Here is an 18,692-nt window from a genome sequence, read left to right on the forward strand (position 1 = left end):
TATTCGAAGTGCTCAAATATTTCCACAAGCCTAGTTTTAGGAAAAGCGGTTTTGTCTGCTTTAAAAAAAATGCAAATCTTGACCATACTTCTCCGCCAACCTTTGAACCTTGAGCACACCCATTGAAATGATGAAATTCGCACCTATCACTATTGTGCCCTACGCCACAAATACACATCACCACGAATCATCCACTCAGTCTGTCACAAGTGACTAACCGCAAAAAGAACCTAACTGCACTATGCAATTGGAGCGACAGCTTTCTTGGGGCTATGAAGTGCAATTATTTTCAAACCAATTGTATCTCATTTTCAGCACATAACTGTGCAACCGCTATGCAGAGTTGGTCCCATTTAATGCAATACAACTTTTATATTTAATTTTATTTTAAAACCAACATGAATATTGTTGAATTAGCCCCAGTTTAACTTCTCAACAGTAATAAAAATGTGCAATGCAAGCATTTTGGCAAAATTAAGGAAGTACATTTTTTTATGGCCAAGATCTCAATTTTTTAGGAGAGCAATTTTTTTTTACCCAGAAAACTCCACAATCATTGGTATAAAACCAGTGCTTAGAGTAAAATGAATCAAAATTGATAATGATTGTATAAACACCTTTATGTAACTATGCTGCAGAAGTTACATTTGATGTAAATGGCCACATGTGTAAAGCTAGAGAATGTGGGCCCAACAGGGAATCAGTGCCAGCACCTTACACACGTGCAGGGAATGATTGGCCATGTGCAAAATTTGCCATTTGTTCAAAGTGTTTTTGTGCGTGTTTAATAAATGTGCATGACTCTCCGACAGTAACACAGCACTAGACAGACTAACTAAAACTCTCGTTTAATGCTGAAGAGAGCGTGAAAGAATGCCCAGTAGGATGGCATCCATTCTAGACTCTAATGGAATGCAGCACGAATGTACAATGCAATCTGCAGCAGGAATCGGCATCACTTGGCAGGTCCTTCGGTGTTAACAGAGCATAAAGAAATGCCATGGTAGTTCTTCAGTATTGCTTCACTGAAAAGTGCTGAAATATCTGTCAACTGGAAAGCAAGCAAAGGAAATAGCAGACACATGGTGCACAACGAAAGCAACATCTCTACAACAGCAGCAGCTTCTGGTGGTGGTGGTACTGTACATTATGGAACACATATGTTGTTAGTCAACAAGAACATGTTTGATTTTATGCTCAGCATAAAGGACAAAAAACAAGGCAACATTTTTGCAAGCTGTGCACAAGTACTAAAAGTTGATGGAGAAAAAGGCCTTGCAGCTGCTGGGATCACCGAGCAGTATAAAAAGTGTAAAAGCAGGCTCGCATACACTTTTGCCATTGCACGACACCAAGAATGGCTCATGCCTAGGTTGAGTAAAATTCACATGGTTCACTAGTATGCATGGCACTCACTTTTTGTTTGTACATACCCTGTTAAAATAAACATACTGCTGCCTCTACAGACAAAAAAAGCAAGCAAAAAGGGCATATGGCTAACTGGAAAGGCACAGAAAATTCACACTAGTACAAAACTTGGTATCAACATTAAGTGTCTTGAAGCCACCTGAACTGGCGCTTCCAAGTAGTCATGAACAGCCTATTCCCACTGGAACAGAAAATTTCACCATCTGCAGCAACACAAAAACAAAAGCCAGGACAGCAACGCAGAAAGAAATTAATAAAACTGGTTGTCATGTGGCATTTAAAAGACAAGGGAGAGGGAGGGAGGAGGAGAGTGAGCAATAAACCCAGTGGTGGTGCGTGTGCCCTTCCATCTACATTGGCACATGACTGAACAGGTACGACACAGACTCTCCGTTGTGTGTTCGACGAATTGCCTCGGCAAGGATCATGGAGACGTCGATACACTGAAAAGACAAGAGCAGCATCCGATATTGCTAGGAGTGGGGACTCAACATGGGAGACAAACAACACTGGAAAAAGGCAATTTTCAGAGGAAAGAAGGGTAACTGCACTGGAGTGACCGTTATATGTAAATGGTAAGCTTTGAAAATACGTAGTTCACCAGACCAACTTTACAGGAATAGGTGTGCACAGTTGGAATCTACTAGTCTCACTATTGAAACCAGAGATAGTGCAGCATAAAGGATATGCTTGCTCAATAAAGCAAGCTTCCAAAAATAGAGGAGGAAAACACCAACCTCAATGGTGGATAAATTCCAATGTCCCAAAGCAACTAAGGCTACAAGGGATGCATAGTGGAAGGCTCTGGATAATTCTGACCGCTCTGGGTACCAAAGCCATTTCGCTTCCACAGGAATGCGACCAACATGGCCGAGATCGAACTCAGTCGGCAGCTAGATCGCCACGCTGGCCACGGCAGATGAATTGTTCAGTACAATGCCTGTATCTTTATTCACAAGAGCGGTGCTCGCAGACTGCCTGTGCCTTACCTTAGGCACGCAAGGCACAGCTGAACACTGGTCCTTACAGCGCCTTACAGGGGTACTGACAATTTTGAGGCACTGTAAAAGGGACATTATTCGCTCTCCACATACCAGAGTCACATATAAAACATTTGAGTGATTTTTAAACTGCTCGTCATTAGTAAGCCAGCCCCCCACAAAGGACATTATGCCAACGACTTTCACTGAGTTTAGCTGCGAACAGTATATATCACACATTAGAAAAAATAAAAATGGGCTCATTTTTTCATGACCCAACTCACAGTGCTTTTTAAAAATCGAAACAAGATCTGTGCAAAAACCATTCTTTATGGTTCAGTGGAAACAACTTTGAATAGTAGCAGGATTTCACTTTCACTAGAATGCAGTAATAACCTGTAAAATATGTTACGTTATAGTGTTTACTATATTTACAGCATATAAGCCAGTATAACTGGCTTTTAAGATTACATATTGGGAGACTCTTAAGCTTTGCCATTAAGAGTTGAACACGATGGCAATATTCTTTCTCTAGTGCGTACTTAACCTAGTGCATACTTTTTATTGTACTTTATTGTTACTCAAGAAGTTTAAATTGTGGATTACTACGATGTAATCGATAAAGTTGAAAGCGGCTCGTGTCAGTGGTGCTTTGGCATATCGCTGAATTCTGGGTAAAGGGTAGCGTGCTTTAAATCATGAGCAATTATGCCGTGGAATCTTCTAAAACTTGCTATGTGATTGATGATGATTGATTTGTGGGGTTTGTCCCAAAACCACCATATGATTATGAGAAACGCCGTAGTGGAGGGCTCCGGAAATTTTGACCACCTGGGGTTCTTTAACGTGCACCCAAATGTGAGTACACGGGCCTACAACATTTCCGCCTCCAACGGAAATGCAGCCGCCGCAGCCGGGAATCGAACCCGCGACCTGCGGGTCAGCAGCCGAGTACCTTAGCCACTAGACCACCGCGGCGGGGCAACTTGCTATGTGAGGGTAATACTGTATTTACTCTCACAATTTGTGCACTTTTTCTCGCAATTTTGGGGCTCTGAGAAGAGGCTGTGCAAATTACGCGAGGATTTCCCGAATAAATACGAAGTACTGTGCTATAGTCGTAACGCACGCAGTATATGCATTTCAAACAACAAGAAATTTGAGCTCAAGCGAAGTGTACTTCTGAAGTTAACACAATTAGCATGTACTCTAACCAGTCAGATCCGGTAACGCGCGTCTAGTCGGAATCACTGATTGAGAGGTCGGATTGAGAATCATCGTCACAACCACTTCACCACCCTCGCACTACCAAGTGCATCGTCCTCAGTTCCGTCGAGCCCGTTCGATTGCCCCATTTCTGGAAGCTGTTTTTGACAATGCTGAGACAAAGTGGATCCCACAACGCGACGACACGGGATGACTTAAGCACAAAATAAAAAAGGCCTTCTTCAATGGCAAGAAATTTGTATTAGCAAGTGCACACTCTTCTGCTTCCTCCCATACCAGTCGCACTGATTGTCACACGTTCAATTTCACGCTGTAGTGTTCCTGTTTTTTGGCAAACTTTTTAACAGCGAGCTTGGAATTTTTTTGTGTATGTAATTGCTGTAGCCCATCGCAAGAGAACAATAATAATGCGACGGACGGATGGCAAAACCTAAACTTTCGAAATCAACTAAGCCTGCTTTACAGCACGGACGCAGAGAACGAGGGGAACATTTGGCGCGACAGCCCTTCGCACTTCTTTGGTGCAGAAGGTTGCACGTGCCACGACACGAGCGTGCAGTAGGTGGTAATAGACAGGTGGTAGAGATGGGACAATAGAGAGAGGCAAACGCTTGAGCAGTTCCAGCAACCCGTCAGCGTTCAAGTACAGTATGAAGTACGTTCGGGCAAAGTCCTCAGATGAAAAGACTTCGCACTCGCTGGCCGTTATACTGCACTCGCCTGCTCGGCAAGGCGCTGCAAGCCTGTCCAAAGCATCAAGGTCCCAAGTCTCTGTGCGCACGCCAATGAGCCGGTGGGAGCAGGTAGGGGTGCGCAAAATATGCGAGTAAATACGGTATGTTCATTTAACTCATTTAACCTTGAAGTGGGGCTTCAAGGCAGTGCAGGTTTCTCCTGCATAGATGTTTTCATGGCTTAGTCCCCTCCACTATAATGAAACCTCTTTTATGAAAGTAACATGCAAACAAAGTGAATTCGAATACAGTAATATTAATTCGAAACATGCACAAATTCACTCGGCGTCGCTTATGTCAACCACACAAGTAGTTGCCGCCTCCCTGTGACATTACACTTTGGTAGCACGTCACTGAGACGCCTCCTCAATATCGAAACCAAGTGTTTCTCTTTTAATGTAGCGATAATAAAACTGTATTCTGAGGCACCACAATACTATGTTTAGTGTTTTTGAAATCAGTGTTTTGACTTAGAGCGCCACCCAAAAATATTTCCGGAAAGATTTAAAATTGACTTATTTCTTCAGTTGGTCACTAAATTATCTGTCTGTTTCACTTGGTAAACACCTTGCCTACTAAGTTGCATATGGCCCCATCTCATTGCAAAAGTACTTTTAGGTGTCGAGCATTGAGCTCATTGAAGGAGTTCTTCAATTAAGCACAATTTGCCTGCCTTGGCACTAAACACTAAAAAAAACAAAAAATGCCACTGTGTGCAGGTGCAGTATGTTATCTCAGTGACTTCCTTAGGCTTCCTTTAGTACCAATATTAATACCAACCTGAATTTTAGGGCACTCTTTCATGTGTTGATCCTGTGGTATGGTGTTCGTTACAACCACAGCCTCAAAGCAAGCATCGTTGATCCTTGATATGGCAGGCCCCGAAAAAATGCCGTGCGTAAGAATGGCATACACCTTGCTAGCACCTGCTTCCATCAACCTGCAAAACAACATCAATTACAACCTGTGCATGTCAAGTTGCTACGAAAAACAAGCCACTGAATTCCTCTGCTAAAGATATGATCGAATACTAAGAACTACCTTTAAAAGTGAGGAATCAACAGTGCAACCACAGGACGGTGAAAAAAAAAAAAAACTCAAGGAGATGCACTGTCCTCGTGTTTTCTTCATCGCATGTTTCAGCTGTTAATCCCCCCCCCCTTTTTTTTTTGCAAAGTGCATCAGTGCTGACATACAGATCATATAAAAGACGACGTTCTGCTGGGGTGCAGCACTTCGAAACTCGTTAGTGGGCTCCAATCTTGTATACATACACTTTTTCCGCCTCCATCGGAATTGCAGCCGCCGCAGCCGGGATTCGAACCCGCGACCTGCGGGTCAGCAGCCGAGTACCTTAGCCACTAGACCACCACGGCGGGGCTTCAGAAGGACCAGAGAGATTGCAGAACCGATACCTCTTCGGTTTATTGTTGACAGAACGAGAATCTAAAAAATATATATCCAGAGCGTGCCCTTGTCACCTCTTCGTCTTCGCCTCTGAGCTCCAGCTTCAATCTGTTCTCTACATCATCCCGCCGGCCAGATTCAAACAAAGCAGCCTTCGCGCGAATACAGCAGTTGAATCGGCCTCTTGACCAGTTTCCCTTCATATGTCTGAAGCAAGTAGGTCCTCACTCGTCCATCCTTGCCTGGAAAAATCTTTTCGACCTTACAGAGTTGCCACAGTGTTCTTTTTCGTGCTTCTCCAAGCAGAAGTACATCTGCTTCTTGTATAACTGTGTGAGGTTCAGTCTTTCTGCTGGCATACTTACTGTATTTACCAGAATCTAGGCCGACCCAGCTTCTGAGTCGACCCCCTAAAGTTCAAAGACCTCCCAAAAAATATTACCTCGTATGTAGGCCGGGTGAAAAGCAAAGACAGCATTCATAAAGAGAAAACATTTATTGAAAATATGAAGATATGGAGCTATTGGCTCATCATCAAGATGTCGCGCTCATTCAGAGTCGTCCCTGAACTCTCTGTCGCTGTCCTAAAACAGTGCGCAATCCTTGGTGCCATCATAAGCATTTGTTTTGCCACACTTCTTGAAAGAGTGCATGATCAAAGTTCCAGTGGTTTCGTCTCAACGCTGCAGCCCACCAACTGACACAGTGGTGCCTGCCTGATGCAGCCTGTCGGCGTCAACTGGAGGTCCTCGGTTTTTAACCAGTCAGTGTATAATCCCCGCCGGCGATCCTTGAACGACTTGTTGATGCAAACATCACGTGGCTGCAATTGGCCCGTCATTCCACCCGGCACCATGACAAGGTTGTAGTGCATTTCAGCCAGCGCAGCCTTGACGCTGTCGGTCAAGTGTCCGCGGTACGAGTCCATCACAATGAGAAAATGCATATTCATAGTGGTATTTAGGGCGCGTAAACAGACAAATGAAAGACAGAGTTATACAGACGAGCGCTATGTTCAAGTACAAATTCGGCCAAATTTCAGTGCTTTTAAATACAATATTCAGCCGCTCCTCCACCATAACACTGGTCATCCAGTCATTTATTCTCGTTAGCCCTGTTGCGAAAGACGGCGACGCCAACACGGTCCCGAAGGCGCCACTGCTTCGAACTCCGCCGGGAAGGTCACCAGCCGTTTTGGTAGCGTAGGTTTCTCAGCTCGCGACTGCTTCTGCGCAGAGCTCATAGACGAGCGGACGAGACGACGGTGAGTTAAACAAGGTTTATGTACAGCATATATACAGAGGCGTTACAAATTCGGCACTGGGGCCGACAGAGACTCGAAGAGCCGAGCTCTCCTCTCTAACACATAGGTCTGCTCTCAAACGGGTCCGTTGTAAAAAGGGGTCTCTCTCTACGCGCCGCAGGGCTTCTTTTATATGCCCCGGGTCCAACCCAAACGTCCAACCCGAAGCGCCGCTGGTCGCGAGGTCCAAATCCTCCAATGAGGTCGCCGCTGGGCCGCGTCCTTCTTTCTCCTCAAATCTGGAGAGGCTGCGCTGCAGGTGGCTGCACCCAAGGACGAGTGACGTCGCAAGGCATTGCGTCAGACCCGCCAGACAGGAAGGCGCCAGTTGTTTACTCGACGGGCTCGCTTGCGGAGATGACTCACTGCATGTGCACGCCAGAAAGGCGCCGTTGAGTTGTTGATCGTGTCAGGCGGGCGACGCGGGCTGGCCTTGACACAGATTGCCTTTTTCAGAGGCACGGACGTTCGTTGTCGACTCGCAGGCATAACAGCACCCCCGCCGCCAGACAATGCGCCGGAAAGACGAGCTGCTTCCACGGGGCTCGGATGACAGGCGCGCTCGTTCGCCAGGTCCCTCCAGGTTCGCCTCCAGGGCCATGGGGAGAATGCAGCTCCAGACTCCGTTCCAGGAACACATCCCATTCTTGAGGACGGATCCCAGCTCCACTGGCTTGTCGCCACAACTTGTTGACCAGCTTCGCTCGTCTCTTCTGACAATCTTTGGCTTCAGCACTTGTCGATGGTTCTGCAACTTGTCAAGAACGGTTCGACAACAGACAACACACGACACAAGCAAGTGCCCTCGGTCACCCGACAGAACACCAGACAAAGTATAGTACAACATATACCTAGCTACGTGTCTATCGGAATTTCATTCCCTCTACATCAAGAGGCACATGTGGGACACAAGACTCTTAAAATGAGAGCTCAATTTTTTTTTCATACAACAACGTAACGAATTAGAATACAACAAAGCTGGCTCCTTGAGCTCTTCTGGACGAGAGCGCTCAGCTCAGGTCGTGATGAGGTCAAAATTTTGCCCCGAATCGCCAGCGAGAAACCGAAAGGTTGAGAAGGTACTAGCTAGAACGCACTGCTCAATGCACCTGCATTAGCGTTAGGCTTTCCCCTTTTTTTTTTTAGCGAACGTCAAAGTTGTGCAATTGGAGCATCATGCTCCACCTCAGTAACCGGCCACTTTTAGGCGGCGATACCTATGCGGTACCAAGAGCGGCTCACACTTGCGACGTTGCACAGGGGAACAACGATACGGCTTGCTACGGATTGACTCCTCACCGCTTAGCTCGATATCGTGTTCGATCACCCTTGTGTTTCCGGGGCGGTCCGAAAACGCGTCTCCAAACTCGGAAACAATTCTTCTCTGGTCCTCCTTCCGGACTTCACTTAACCTAGGCTCTAGGTTTATCTGCTCCCAGATTACTTTCGATCCCCCTTCGATTACCTCACAAGAACTAAAAATTTCTGCTTCCTCTTCCTCTGAAGCATTCAACAGCTGATTTACGACTGCTTGATGTTGAACGTAGGGTTTCATCAAGTTGTAAATTTTGTTCTGCCGCCTTCCTAATTTCACTTCATAATTCGTATCGGGAAGCTTCGATATTACATTGCCAGGCCCTTCCCAATCAACCTCAAGCTTGTTCGTTTTGGACGGCTGCAGCAGCCTTACCTGACTTCCTACTTCAAAAGCGCGCTTCTTCACCGATTTGTCGTTGTACTCTTTCGACAACACTTGTGCAGCTTTCATGTGGCTTTCCACTGGCGCTTTAATCGAGAGGTCCTCGCGCTGCTCTTGAATGGGCGTCTCTCGATCATCCCTCGACAGCTCGCTCCAACTTTCCGCTACAGGCGAGAGCGTTGCAACCCTCTCACTCTGACTCAATGGCGCCATGTCGTCTCCCCCTACGCATACCGCGCCGGTCGCTTCGGCGACGGGCCGCTCGCGTGACTGCTCACATGACTCACGCGGAAAATTTCCTTTCTGGGGTTCCGTCGACCCGCCGACAAGGTCACTTGAGAGTTCACCGCATTGAACAAGATCAAGCTTCTGAGAAAGCTTCCGCACTTGCGATCGCGTGAGGGCCATGTACGCTAAGTTGGAGAAGAACGATTTACCCTGCTCTTTGAGAAGCTGCTCCGAGTTGTTAGAGAAAAGATAAGGAAAACGATCGTTTAGCGCAGCAGACACAGCCGCTTCGGTGCGAAACTTACCGAACGGGCCTTCAATGACAACCGTGGCGATTGGTAAGCAAACACTCTGCTCCTCGGCGACTTGCCTGATCCGCGCGCATTCTCCTGTAAAGTCATCCGGAGACACCAATGAAGGATGGACAACATCCATGGTTGCCACTGAGTCTCTAAGTGCTCGGCACGTTTTCCCATTCACCCTAATTTCTTGGAGATACGGCTCCAACAACCGCATGTTTTTTTCTGATTCTCGGATTGTTGCGAAAGCAAACTTTTCCTGACAGTTTATCGCGATGTGCCCTTCCTTTTTGCAGTTGTAGCAGATTAGTGGCTTCCGTGATTCAAACGCCCGTGTGGTATCAGTGCGTTGTTTAGAAACCTCACTCGATTTTTCCGCTTCTGTTTGCCCTTCCCCTACAGTGTCCTTCGTAAGAGACGGGTCCTTGAAATTACGGTGCGGAGCGGGTTTCCGTTGATCAGGTTTCCTTGAAAAGCCCTCTTTCCTGTCATCCTTTTCAACGCGCACTGCCCTGCTATGCAACTTTCGGCGAGTGTAATACTCCTCAGCTAACTCTGCTGCCTTGTTTAGCTGTACTTCACCAAGTTTGTCCTGCAGCCAAAGTTTGACATCCTCCTCGATGCAGCGGTAGAATTGCTCCAATGCAACGCATTCCACCACTTTATCGCGGTCGTCATAAACACCTTCGCCCTTGAGCCATTCAATTAAATCGGCTTTAAGACGAAACGCGAAGTCAACGTGTGACTCATTCCCCTTTTTAGCATACCGGAACCTTTGCCTGAAAGCCTCGGGTGACAACTTATAACGTCTCAAGAGCACTTCCTTAACCTCGTCATAGCTCTCAAACGCTTCCCTCGACAAGCAAGTTATCGCGTCGGACACTTCGCCGGGAAGAAGAGCTAACAGGTTCTGCGCCCAAAGAGACCGCTCTAACGCATTTCGCTCACAGACGTGTTCAAACTTGACGAGGTACTTCGCCATGTCCTCGCCTACTACGAATGGTGGCAGTTGGTCCCGAATTCTATAACCGCTGACCTGAATCGTCGGAGAAGCTACGCTAGGCGCCTGCGAACACTGTAGGATTGCCAATTCTATTCGTTTCAACTCGAGGCGCTCCTGTCTCTCGGCCTCCTCGCGGCGTTCTCGCCTTTCAGCTTCTTCGCGAGCTTCTCGCCTTTCAGCCTCCTCGCGGCGTGCTTTGATATCCACCCAGGCCTCATCGACTTCCTCAGCCGACACTCCCTCATCCTTCATGATCTCAAGGATCGCTTGTTTTCGTTTCGCACGGCCCAAAGTAATGCCGAGTTCCTCACAAATTTCGATGAGTTCCTTCACTTTAAGGTTCTCCATCGTTCACACTAGCCTCTTGCTGTTTGCCCCTGTTAACAATTTACTTGCCGCACCCACTATAAGTCAACTAGCAAGACGCGCAAGCAATTTTTCACCCTCCCGTGTTTACCCCCTCCGCATTAACTTTGGTTTCAAAGCACTTCGACTTTGCTTGAAACTATCAAAGCTCACTTTAATGCTTCACACAGCCCTTCTCTAAACTACTACAACCTGAGCTAGAGTAGTCTGGTGAACTGAGGGGAAAACATCAGGCACTCACCGCATCGATGTCGCTGACGCCGGCCGATCCCGCAGCTGCCAACCACTGTTACGACGGGCACCTCCGACGACGTCGAAATCTCACCGCTGCAACCACCGTTTCGAATGACGGCGACGCCAACACGGTCCCGAAGGCGCCACTGCTTCGAACTCCGCCGGGAAGGTCACCAGCCGTTTTGGTAGCGTAGGTTTCTCAGCTCGCGACTGCTTCTGCGCAGAGCTGATAGACGAGCGGACGAGACGACGGTGAGTTAAACAAGGTTTATGTACAGCATATATACAGAGGCGTTACAAATTCGGCACTGGGGCCGACAGAGACTCGAAGAGCCGAGCTCTCCTCTCTAACACATAGGTCTGCTCTCAAACGGGTCTGTTGTAAAAAGGGGTCTCTCTCGACGCGCCGCAGGGCTTCTTTTATATGCCCCGGGTCCAACCCAAACGTCCAACCCGAAGCGCCGCTGGTCGCGAGGTCCAAATCCTCCAATGAGGTCGCCGCTGGGCCGCGTCCTTCTTTCTCCTCAAATCTGGAGAGGCTGCGCTGCAGGTGGCTGCACCCAAGGACGAGTGACGTCGCAAGGCATTGCGTCAGACCCGCCAGACAGGAAGGCGCCAGTTGTTTACTCGACGGGCTCGCTTGCGGAGATGACTCACTGCATGTGCACGCCAGAAAGGCGCCGTTGAGTTGTTGATCGCGTCAGGCGGGCGACGCGGGCTGGCCTTGACACAGATTGCCTTTTTCAGAGGCACGGACGTTCGTTGCCGACTCGCAGGCATAACAGCCCGCACAATGACCTTTCGCAGGAAGGCCTCTTTGGCGGGCAGAGTCTTCCTCTTAAAAAAAAACAAGATTTAAGGAGAGTGCTTGTGCCCGGCCGCTGTGCAGCACAGCATCACAGTCACGTGCTGCTTTTCATAGCCCGCAGAGTGCACTTTTACTTCCTTCTTCTGAGACTGTGTACGCCATCGCCAAATCAAAATACACCGGCGTTTGGTCAGTGTTGCTAATTAGCCTAGCAGATACGCTCTCGCTTCTTTCTTCCGAAGCACGAAATGCTGGCACTCCAGCAACTTCTCTTCATAGTCAGCTGGTAACTTTTAGGCGATTGAGGTGCGATGACGGAGGCTGAAGCCACAGTAGCCGGTAACTTTTAGGCGATCGAGGTGCGATGACGGAGGCTGAAGCCAAAGTGCTTCATGAATTTCTGCAGCCAGCCAGCCTTCTCGGGTGGCTTTGAAGTCTGCCGCCAAAACTCCTTCCTCCCTTGAAAGCTCCTTTGCCTGGATGCCCGAGAGAAGACATTGCAACAGAAGGCGACAAAAGCTCTGTTGAAATTTCTATGCGACACGGACTTGAACAAGCGGCTGTAACAGCAATGTCACACACCGCGAAAGACGACTGAACAATGACTGAGTGTGCGCGCGTGTGCTGCCGAATGTGCTGCGTTTCTCTCTCTTCTCTCTCTGCTCTCTATCTTTCATCTCCCCCATCCCCCTCCCATGCGCAGGGTGGCAAACCGGCTGCCTATAGGCTGGTTAACCTCCCTGCCGTTCTTTTCCTCCCATTTTCGTTCCTTCCTTTGCCTGGAGCACTTCTATTGTCACTGGAAGGGCATCCGGACAAAGTTGGCCAATGCCATCTCCATTTCAGGGTGACAGCTTTTCTGTGGACCGGTAAAAGCCATCTTGGTTACGGCGCACACAAAGAGCTTCTCCCATTGGCCCCTCCAGCAACGAAGAATTCTTTTTGTCCACTCCAAGACCCCCCCCCCCCCCCCCCGGCTTGAATGTTAGAGGACGACTACATGGCTAACACAACTTTCCTTTTATACGCCACACTATGACTACGCTTGTTTGGCGCAATTAAGCTATGCCACACACAGCCCACTAGAAGCGGGACTAGAATTGATGAAGGGCTCGCCTCAAACACTGCCTCCTTTATTAAGATGCCTGAGCAATGGCTCGTGCTCCCAGCAGAGTCGGCCTGCCTTCAGTTTTGAGCAAGCACCGCGTGATGGCGCTCGCGATTGACACTATCATCACGGCGTTTTCTATTTTCGGCCCATAGTGGCATGTCAGTGGAGAGTTATTCGAGATGTGCAACTGTATACTACCATTTCTGAGGCTATGCAAAATGTCGACTTGTTGCATCGTCTGCCACAGGTGGCATTAGCGACCGACACCAATCCGAGAAAAAACTCTCCACAAGGATAAAAATGGCGGCCTCGCGAGCGTACTTAAGCCATCTGTTGGCTCGGCTATTAATGGCTACAATACTGTTTAGGTGGCGCTAGCTTTGCATCACTTTTCTCTATGAGAAATGACACGTTTTTCAAAATCCTCGAATCTTTGTCGATCCTGGAGTTTGATACAAAGAAATTCCGAAAAAACCATCGGCCTAGATTCGAATAAATATGGTAAGCTCCCTCAGGTACTCCCTTTGTTATCTGGTCCACCATGCTATTATTGTTTGTTTTCTTGCACTTCAGTAATTCAGCAAACTGCATTCCCTAAGCATTGTGTTCCTGCTGCTAGTTAATTGCTTGCCTGCCTCCTATCACATCCCCTGGTGTGATGGGTTAGGGGTCGTTAAAATCGTCATACACATAAGAGGCTAATTAGTAATTACGCCTTCTGCTTCAACAACCACAGTCCGTAGTTCTTCATCCAAAAGTCGAGCTCCTAACGTTTTTGCCATGGATGTCTGTGATGAGTAAAAGAGAAGCACAAGGAGGCGCGTGCCGAACGCGAAAGCGCGGCGACGGTGCTTGAAGAGAGGAGAGTCACCTGAGTGCACGTGCACCAGACGCGTAGATGCAAGAAGTTGATCGGAGAAAGGCTCGAGGCACGCGACCCGAGCCGAGAAGAAAAATCCCAGAGGATGAGTTGGCCCTGTTCGTTGGGGCTTCCAACTGCTAAGACAGAAGGTTAGCGTCGCTACCACGGCGGAAGCAGTAGTACCGCCCGGTTCTAAGGCTGTCGGCAAAGAGGCTCTGGGAGTGGCTGTCGATATCGGGAAAAATCAAGTGAGGCTGCTCGGACTTGCCACAACCTGTCACAGCAGTTCCTGGCTGGACTACAGCTCCTCCGCTTTGATCCAGAATGTATGCGGCCCGCAGCACAGTCAAAACGCCGTTGACGACTTAGGCCTGAGCCTAAATATACGACAAGGACCGGGAAACCGGCGATGAGAACGAGTGGTTCGTGCAGCGGTAGCAACTAGAGGATGCCCGGACTTGCCGGAACCTGTCAAAGCAGTTCCTGGCTGGACTACAGCTCCTCTGCTTCGATCCAGAATGTACGCAACCCGCAGCACAGTCAAGACGCCGTTGACGAGCTAAGCAGACCCTAACTGAGCCTGAGAATACGACAAGGACCAGAAAACCGGCTATGAGGACGAGTGTTTCGTGTGGCGGGAGCAACTGGCGGCGACCGTAAAGAAGTAGAGCAGCCCGTCAACGATGGGAGACACGATGAAACCTTGACACAGCAAAGGGCAACGAGTCGCAACGAGACAAGCTGTAGGGACATTCCATTGTTGGCGCCATATTTTGGCTTAGGGCTAGCAGCTAGGGCTAGTAATGAATTGGAACTGAGCTACAGCCAGTTTGTGTTTGGGAATGTACGGGAATTGTTATTAAAGTATATATAGTTTTGAGTGTCATTGAGTGCTTTGAGAGTTTTGTGTATTTGCGTCATCAGTCGTTTGTATGAAGTGTGTTTGTTTTGCCACACCGTCTCCCATCTGTCTCAAATCCATCCTTCGCAAGCGCTCCCGAGATAAGTTCGTGACAATGTTCAGTCTTTCATAAAATCCTCCCCACCATGGAGCTAACTCTGCAATATGCTTCCATTTCACTTTCAAGGTATACTGTTGCACCCATTCATCTGCCATCTTTCATATCTTGTTTATCGCTTTTTCAGATTTCTTGAACGCTCTTGCATTGTCACTGTAAATTGTTGTACACAATCCTCTTCTAGCTACGAATCTTCAAAATTATTGTATAAATTCTTCTGATGACATCCTCTTGACCAACTCCAATTATACAGCTCTTGTTACTGCACACATAAATATCAAAATGTAGAATTTCGCTATTTTGCTGCCTTTCTCTTCTCGAGCATTTAGTAGTCCAGCAAAGTCTATACCAACTACGTTAAATGGCCTCATCTGCGTTATCCTGTCAGCCGGTTTCTGCGCCATTGATCTGGAATTAAACCTCCTACATGAGATGCATTGTTTTAAAACATATTTCACCATCTGTCGGTCACAAACACTCAAAAACCTCGTTCTTAAATGCGTCAATATTGCCGCAGCGCCATCATGCATTGTCACTTAATGCGCATTAATTAAGAGTTCTGACAAGAGACGTTCTTTTGGCAAAACAATAGGATGCTTATCATCAATGCTTAAAATCACTGCACTGAAGCCTCCCTTTCACTTTTAGGACACAGCGATTGTCTGAAGATGTTCATGCCGTACAGAATCATGTTCTCATAAATTCGTGTCACTGCGTCTTGTAACGTCTCTGCTATTGCTTTATCAGCACAAACTCTATTTCGCCCAATTCTTCTCCAGTGAGCGAACCTGTTTTACTTTCTTTTCGTCAGTTTCCTATATACCGTATTTACTCGATTCTACCGCGCCCTCGATTGTAACGCGCACCTGATTTCCACGACGAAAAAAAAAAAGTAAGACATCGATTGCAACGCGCACCCATTTTTCTCGCTGGCCTGCACGACCACACCACTCGAAAAAAACTACTCCTTTCGGAAGCGTCTTCCATTTAAATATGAGGTACGGGGGAAGCTTGTGCCCATCTGACGTGTAAGAGAGCATTGCCGTCACTGTAGTTTTACCGTGGACCGATGTCAGCACGCGAACTTGCTTCGCCCCCTTCTTCTCGACGGTTGTGGTGCCAGGCATGTCGAAGTAAAGAAGCGTGTGATCGGCATTCCCGATTTGCCTAAGCAGGTAGCCGTTGTTGTGCCGCAAGTTTAAAACGAACCTCTGAAAACTGTGAAGCTTTTCATCGTACTCCTCCGCAAAACTTTTCGCATATGCCCGTTCGCCTTCGGAGGGAAAAGCCTTTCCACTTCATAAAGTTAGTTAGCCAGCACCTGCTGCTCGCTTTAAACTGGCTCCGCATTAGACCTTTTTCTAAGGCTAATTGCATACCCCGCACTTGGAGCAGTTCTGTCGTCACGGGCCACTTTGCCCCTCGCTGCTCAAGCACATACTCGCCGAGCAGCTCTTCAATTTGCGGAAACCGACCCTGCTGTGGTCCTCTGAAGCATTTGCGTGAAGCTTTGCTGTCGACAATCTTTCTTCTGCTTTTGTTTCCCCCAGTCCCGCGCGCACGTTTCGGGAACTCCGAACGACCGCGATGAGGCCCGATTTCCGTCCGTTTCTGCACACGCGATGACTTTCCTTTTAAAGCGGCATTGTGGTGCACTCGAGTTTTTGGAGTCAACCCTTCCATGTCGTCGACACTAATGCACTACAAGATGACGAACTCATCAGCACACGTACGAAGTGCCGCACATGGGAAACACATAGGCAGAAATGGCCGACGCGCCATGCCGACGCACATAGGGGGCGGCCATTTTGGAAATGCCGATGGCAATAGAATTACTGTATTAATTTTTTTTCGTACTCGATTCTAACGCGCATGCGATTTATGAACTGGCTTAACCGGAAAAAAGGGGTGCGTTAGATTCGAGTAATTACGGTAACGCATCACCCACGCGTCAACTCTTAACGCTTTCTTGTTGATCCAAACCTGTTCACATCAATTATCTTTTCTTGACTCGTGGTGGTAGTTAAGCTTGCTATGGTCTTTTCGTCGTCTTTGTTGTCATCACTGTCCGCTTCTTGCGTGATGTCATAATCAGGCCTTTGTTTTTCATTCTTGATCCACGTGGGGCCTTTCGCCCATAATTCACTGTTCAGCAAACGTTTCATCATCCCCCTTGTCATCAAATCCGCAGGATTTTCATCACATTTAACATATCCCCATTGACTCTTGTTCGACTTGCTCTTTATTTCTGGTGCGTGGTTGCGAACAAACCAATCTTTCGTCTTGTTTGACTTTATCCAGCATAATAAAATTTGAATATCAGTCGAAAATTTGATGCTCCTCACTTTCCTGATGAAATTCTCAGTTATATTATTGGCTACTCTGGCTGATATTGTGGCAGCGAACAACTCCATTCTTGCTAGGGTAATCTTTTTGATTGCAGCAACTCTACCTTTTGCAAAGATGTAAGCCTGATTCACATGCGAGCGACTAAGCGGCGGCGGCGATGAACGGCAGCAGGACGCGCGTTCCGTTTCACATGCGCCACTGCTACCACTGCTGTTTCACGACGCCCGCCGCTGGCTAACCACTGCTTTCAGTGGTATCCAAAAGCCACGCTTTGCTCCAAGTATTCTTCCTTTTGTACTCTTGTGCTGTGAAGTTCATGATCAATAGCCGCTCGACTGTAGCCTCTCCTTGTCTGTACACTGATTTAACTAAGTTTAATGTAAATCTTATCACAAATAAACAACATTTGCAATCACTTTGTTTTGTTCTGGCTCTTTAACGTATAGTTCTTGTTGTACGCTCATATAACTGGCCATGGAGAAGCAAAAGAAAGAGTTTGTAGTATGGTTTCATTAGACAGCTGTTCCAGCTAGGTGGAGAACTGCTCGTTCGCGCAGCACTTCCCGTGTTTCTCCCATTCATTGCTCTTGCTTTGAGCGACTGAACTTTGGGAAATGTTCACTCGAGTCACAATAAACGTTTGTATAAAAAGCCACAGTGGTAAGCTTCGGCCGTGCTTGTGCTCACCCTGTGGCATGTGCGAGCACACTCTTCACTGAGATTTTTCGAATGGTCTACATCTCTTCCGGCGTTCGGATTTGTATGTTTCCACCCTAAATAGTATAAGCTTCTTAGGTTTTTATGATTCAGTAAACCACCTCCGGCAGAGTTTCACCAATGGCAGGTAGCATGATATAGACAAATTCCACTGGACTTGCGTCACGAAAATGTGGTGGCGCTGTCTTGGTAGGCAAAAGACCCTCTGCCTACCACAGTTTCTGCAGGATTTTTAATGGTTCATATGATGTTGTCAGTCAAGCAACAAGAAAAAAAAACGGTATGCCGACAAACTGCGTTGCGGTTGGATGCGAGTCGTATCTCACGACTTAGTTTTGTTGGTTGGCGCACATCGCAGCCCTCAGCGCTTATGGCTTTCACAACGCTCATGGAGTCTCACAACGTCGTTTTGTTGGTGCACATCGCAGCCTTGAGCGCTTATGGCGGAAGTTACACGTGACGTTGTTATAATTTTACCTATAATGTCAACATCGGCCTACCTGTGTTTACAAACATGGAACGGGTCTATATGTGATACACTCGTTGTCTCGGTTCTTTGGCTGCTGTTTATACTCTTGTGCGTGGCCCAGATCGGGGCTATGCAGCAGATCTTGCTTTAGCGGGAATTTGCGTCTATAGATGCTGCGGTGGTGAACAGGAAAGCCGAAGCATCACATCAATTTGCACAACACACCTTTGCCGTCAGAACACAGTGACATTCAATTGCTAGCCTCCGGCCGTGTATTTTAGGTGCATGCCTCTAGGCATGTGTTGCTGCACTGGTCCATAGATGCTGCAGTGGTGAGCAGGAAAGCCGAAGCATCACATCGCTTTGCATAACACACCTTTGCCGTCAGAACACAGTGACATTCAATTGCTAGCCTCTGGCCATGTATTTTAGGTGCAAGCCTCTAGGCA

At 47.6% G+C, this 18,692-nt stretch overlaps 1 protein-coding gene across 1 annotated transcript in view; it reads right to left on the bottom strand.

Annotated features, from left to right (window-relative positions):
• Positions 1–1,161: 1,161 nt before the first annotated feature.
• Prps (phosphoribosyl pyrophosphate synthetase) overlaps positions 1,162–18,692 on the bottom strand; it is a 58,537-nt gene continuing 41,006 nt past the window's right edge. The window contains exons 6-7 of the mRNA XM_037429221.2: positions 5,150–5,309; positions 1,162–1,871 (exon numbers count right to left, since the gene is read on the bottom strand). Coding sequence (XP_037285118.2) covers positions 1,779–1,871; positions 5,150–5,309 — 253 coding nt within the window. The 3' untranslated portion in view covers positions 1,162–1,778. The remainder of the gene's footprint in view (positions 1,872–5,149; positions 5,310–18,692) is intronic.

This window comes from Rhipicephalus microplus, chromosome 2 (assembly GCF_043290135.1).
Source record: "Rhipicephalus microplus isolate Deutch F79 chromosome 2, USDA_Rmic, whole genome shotgun sequence".
Lineage (NCBI taxonomy): Eukaryota > Metazoa > Arthropoda > Arachnida > Ixodida > Ixodidae > Rhipicephalus > Rhipicephalus microplus.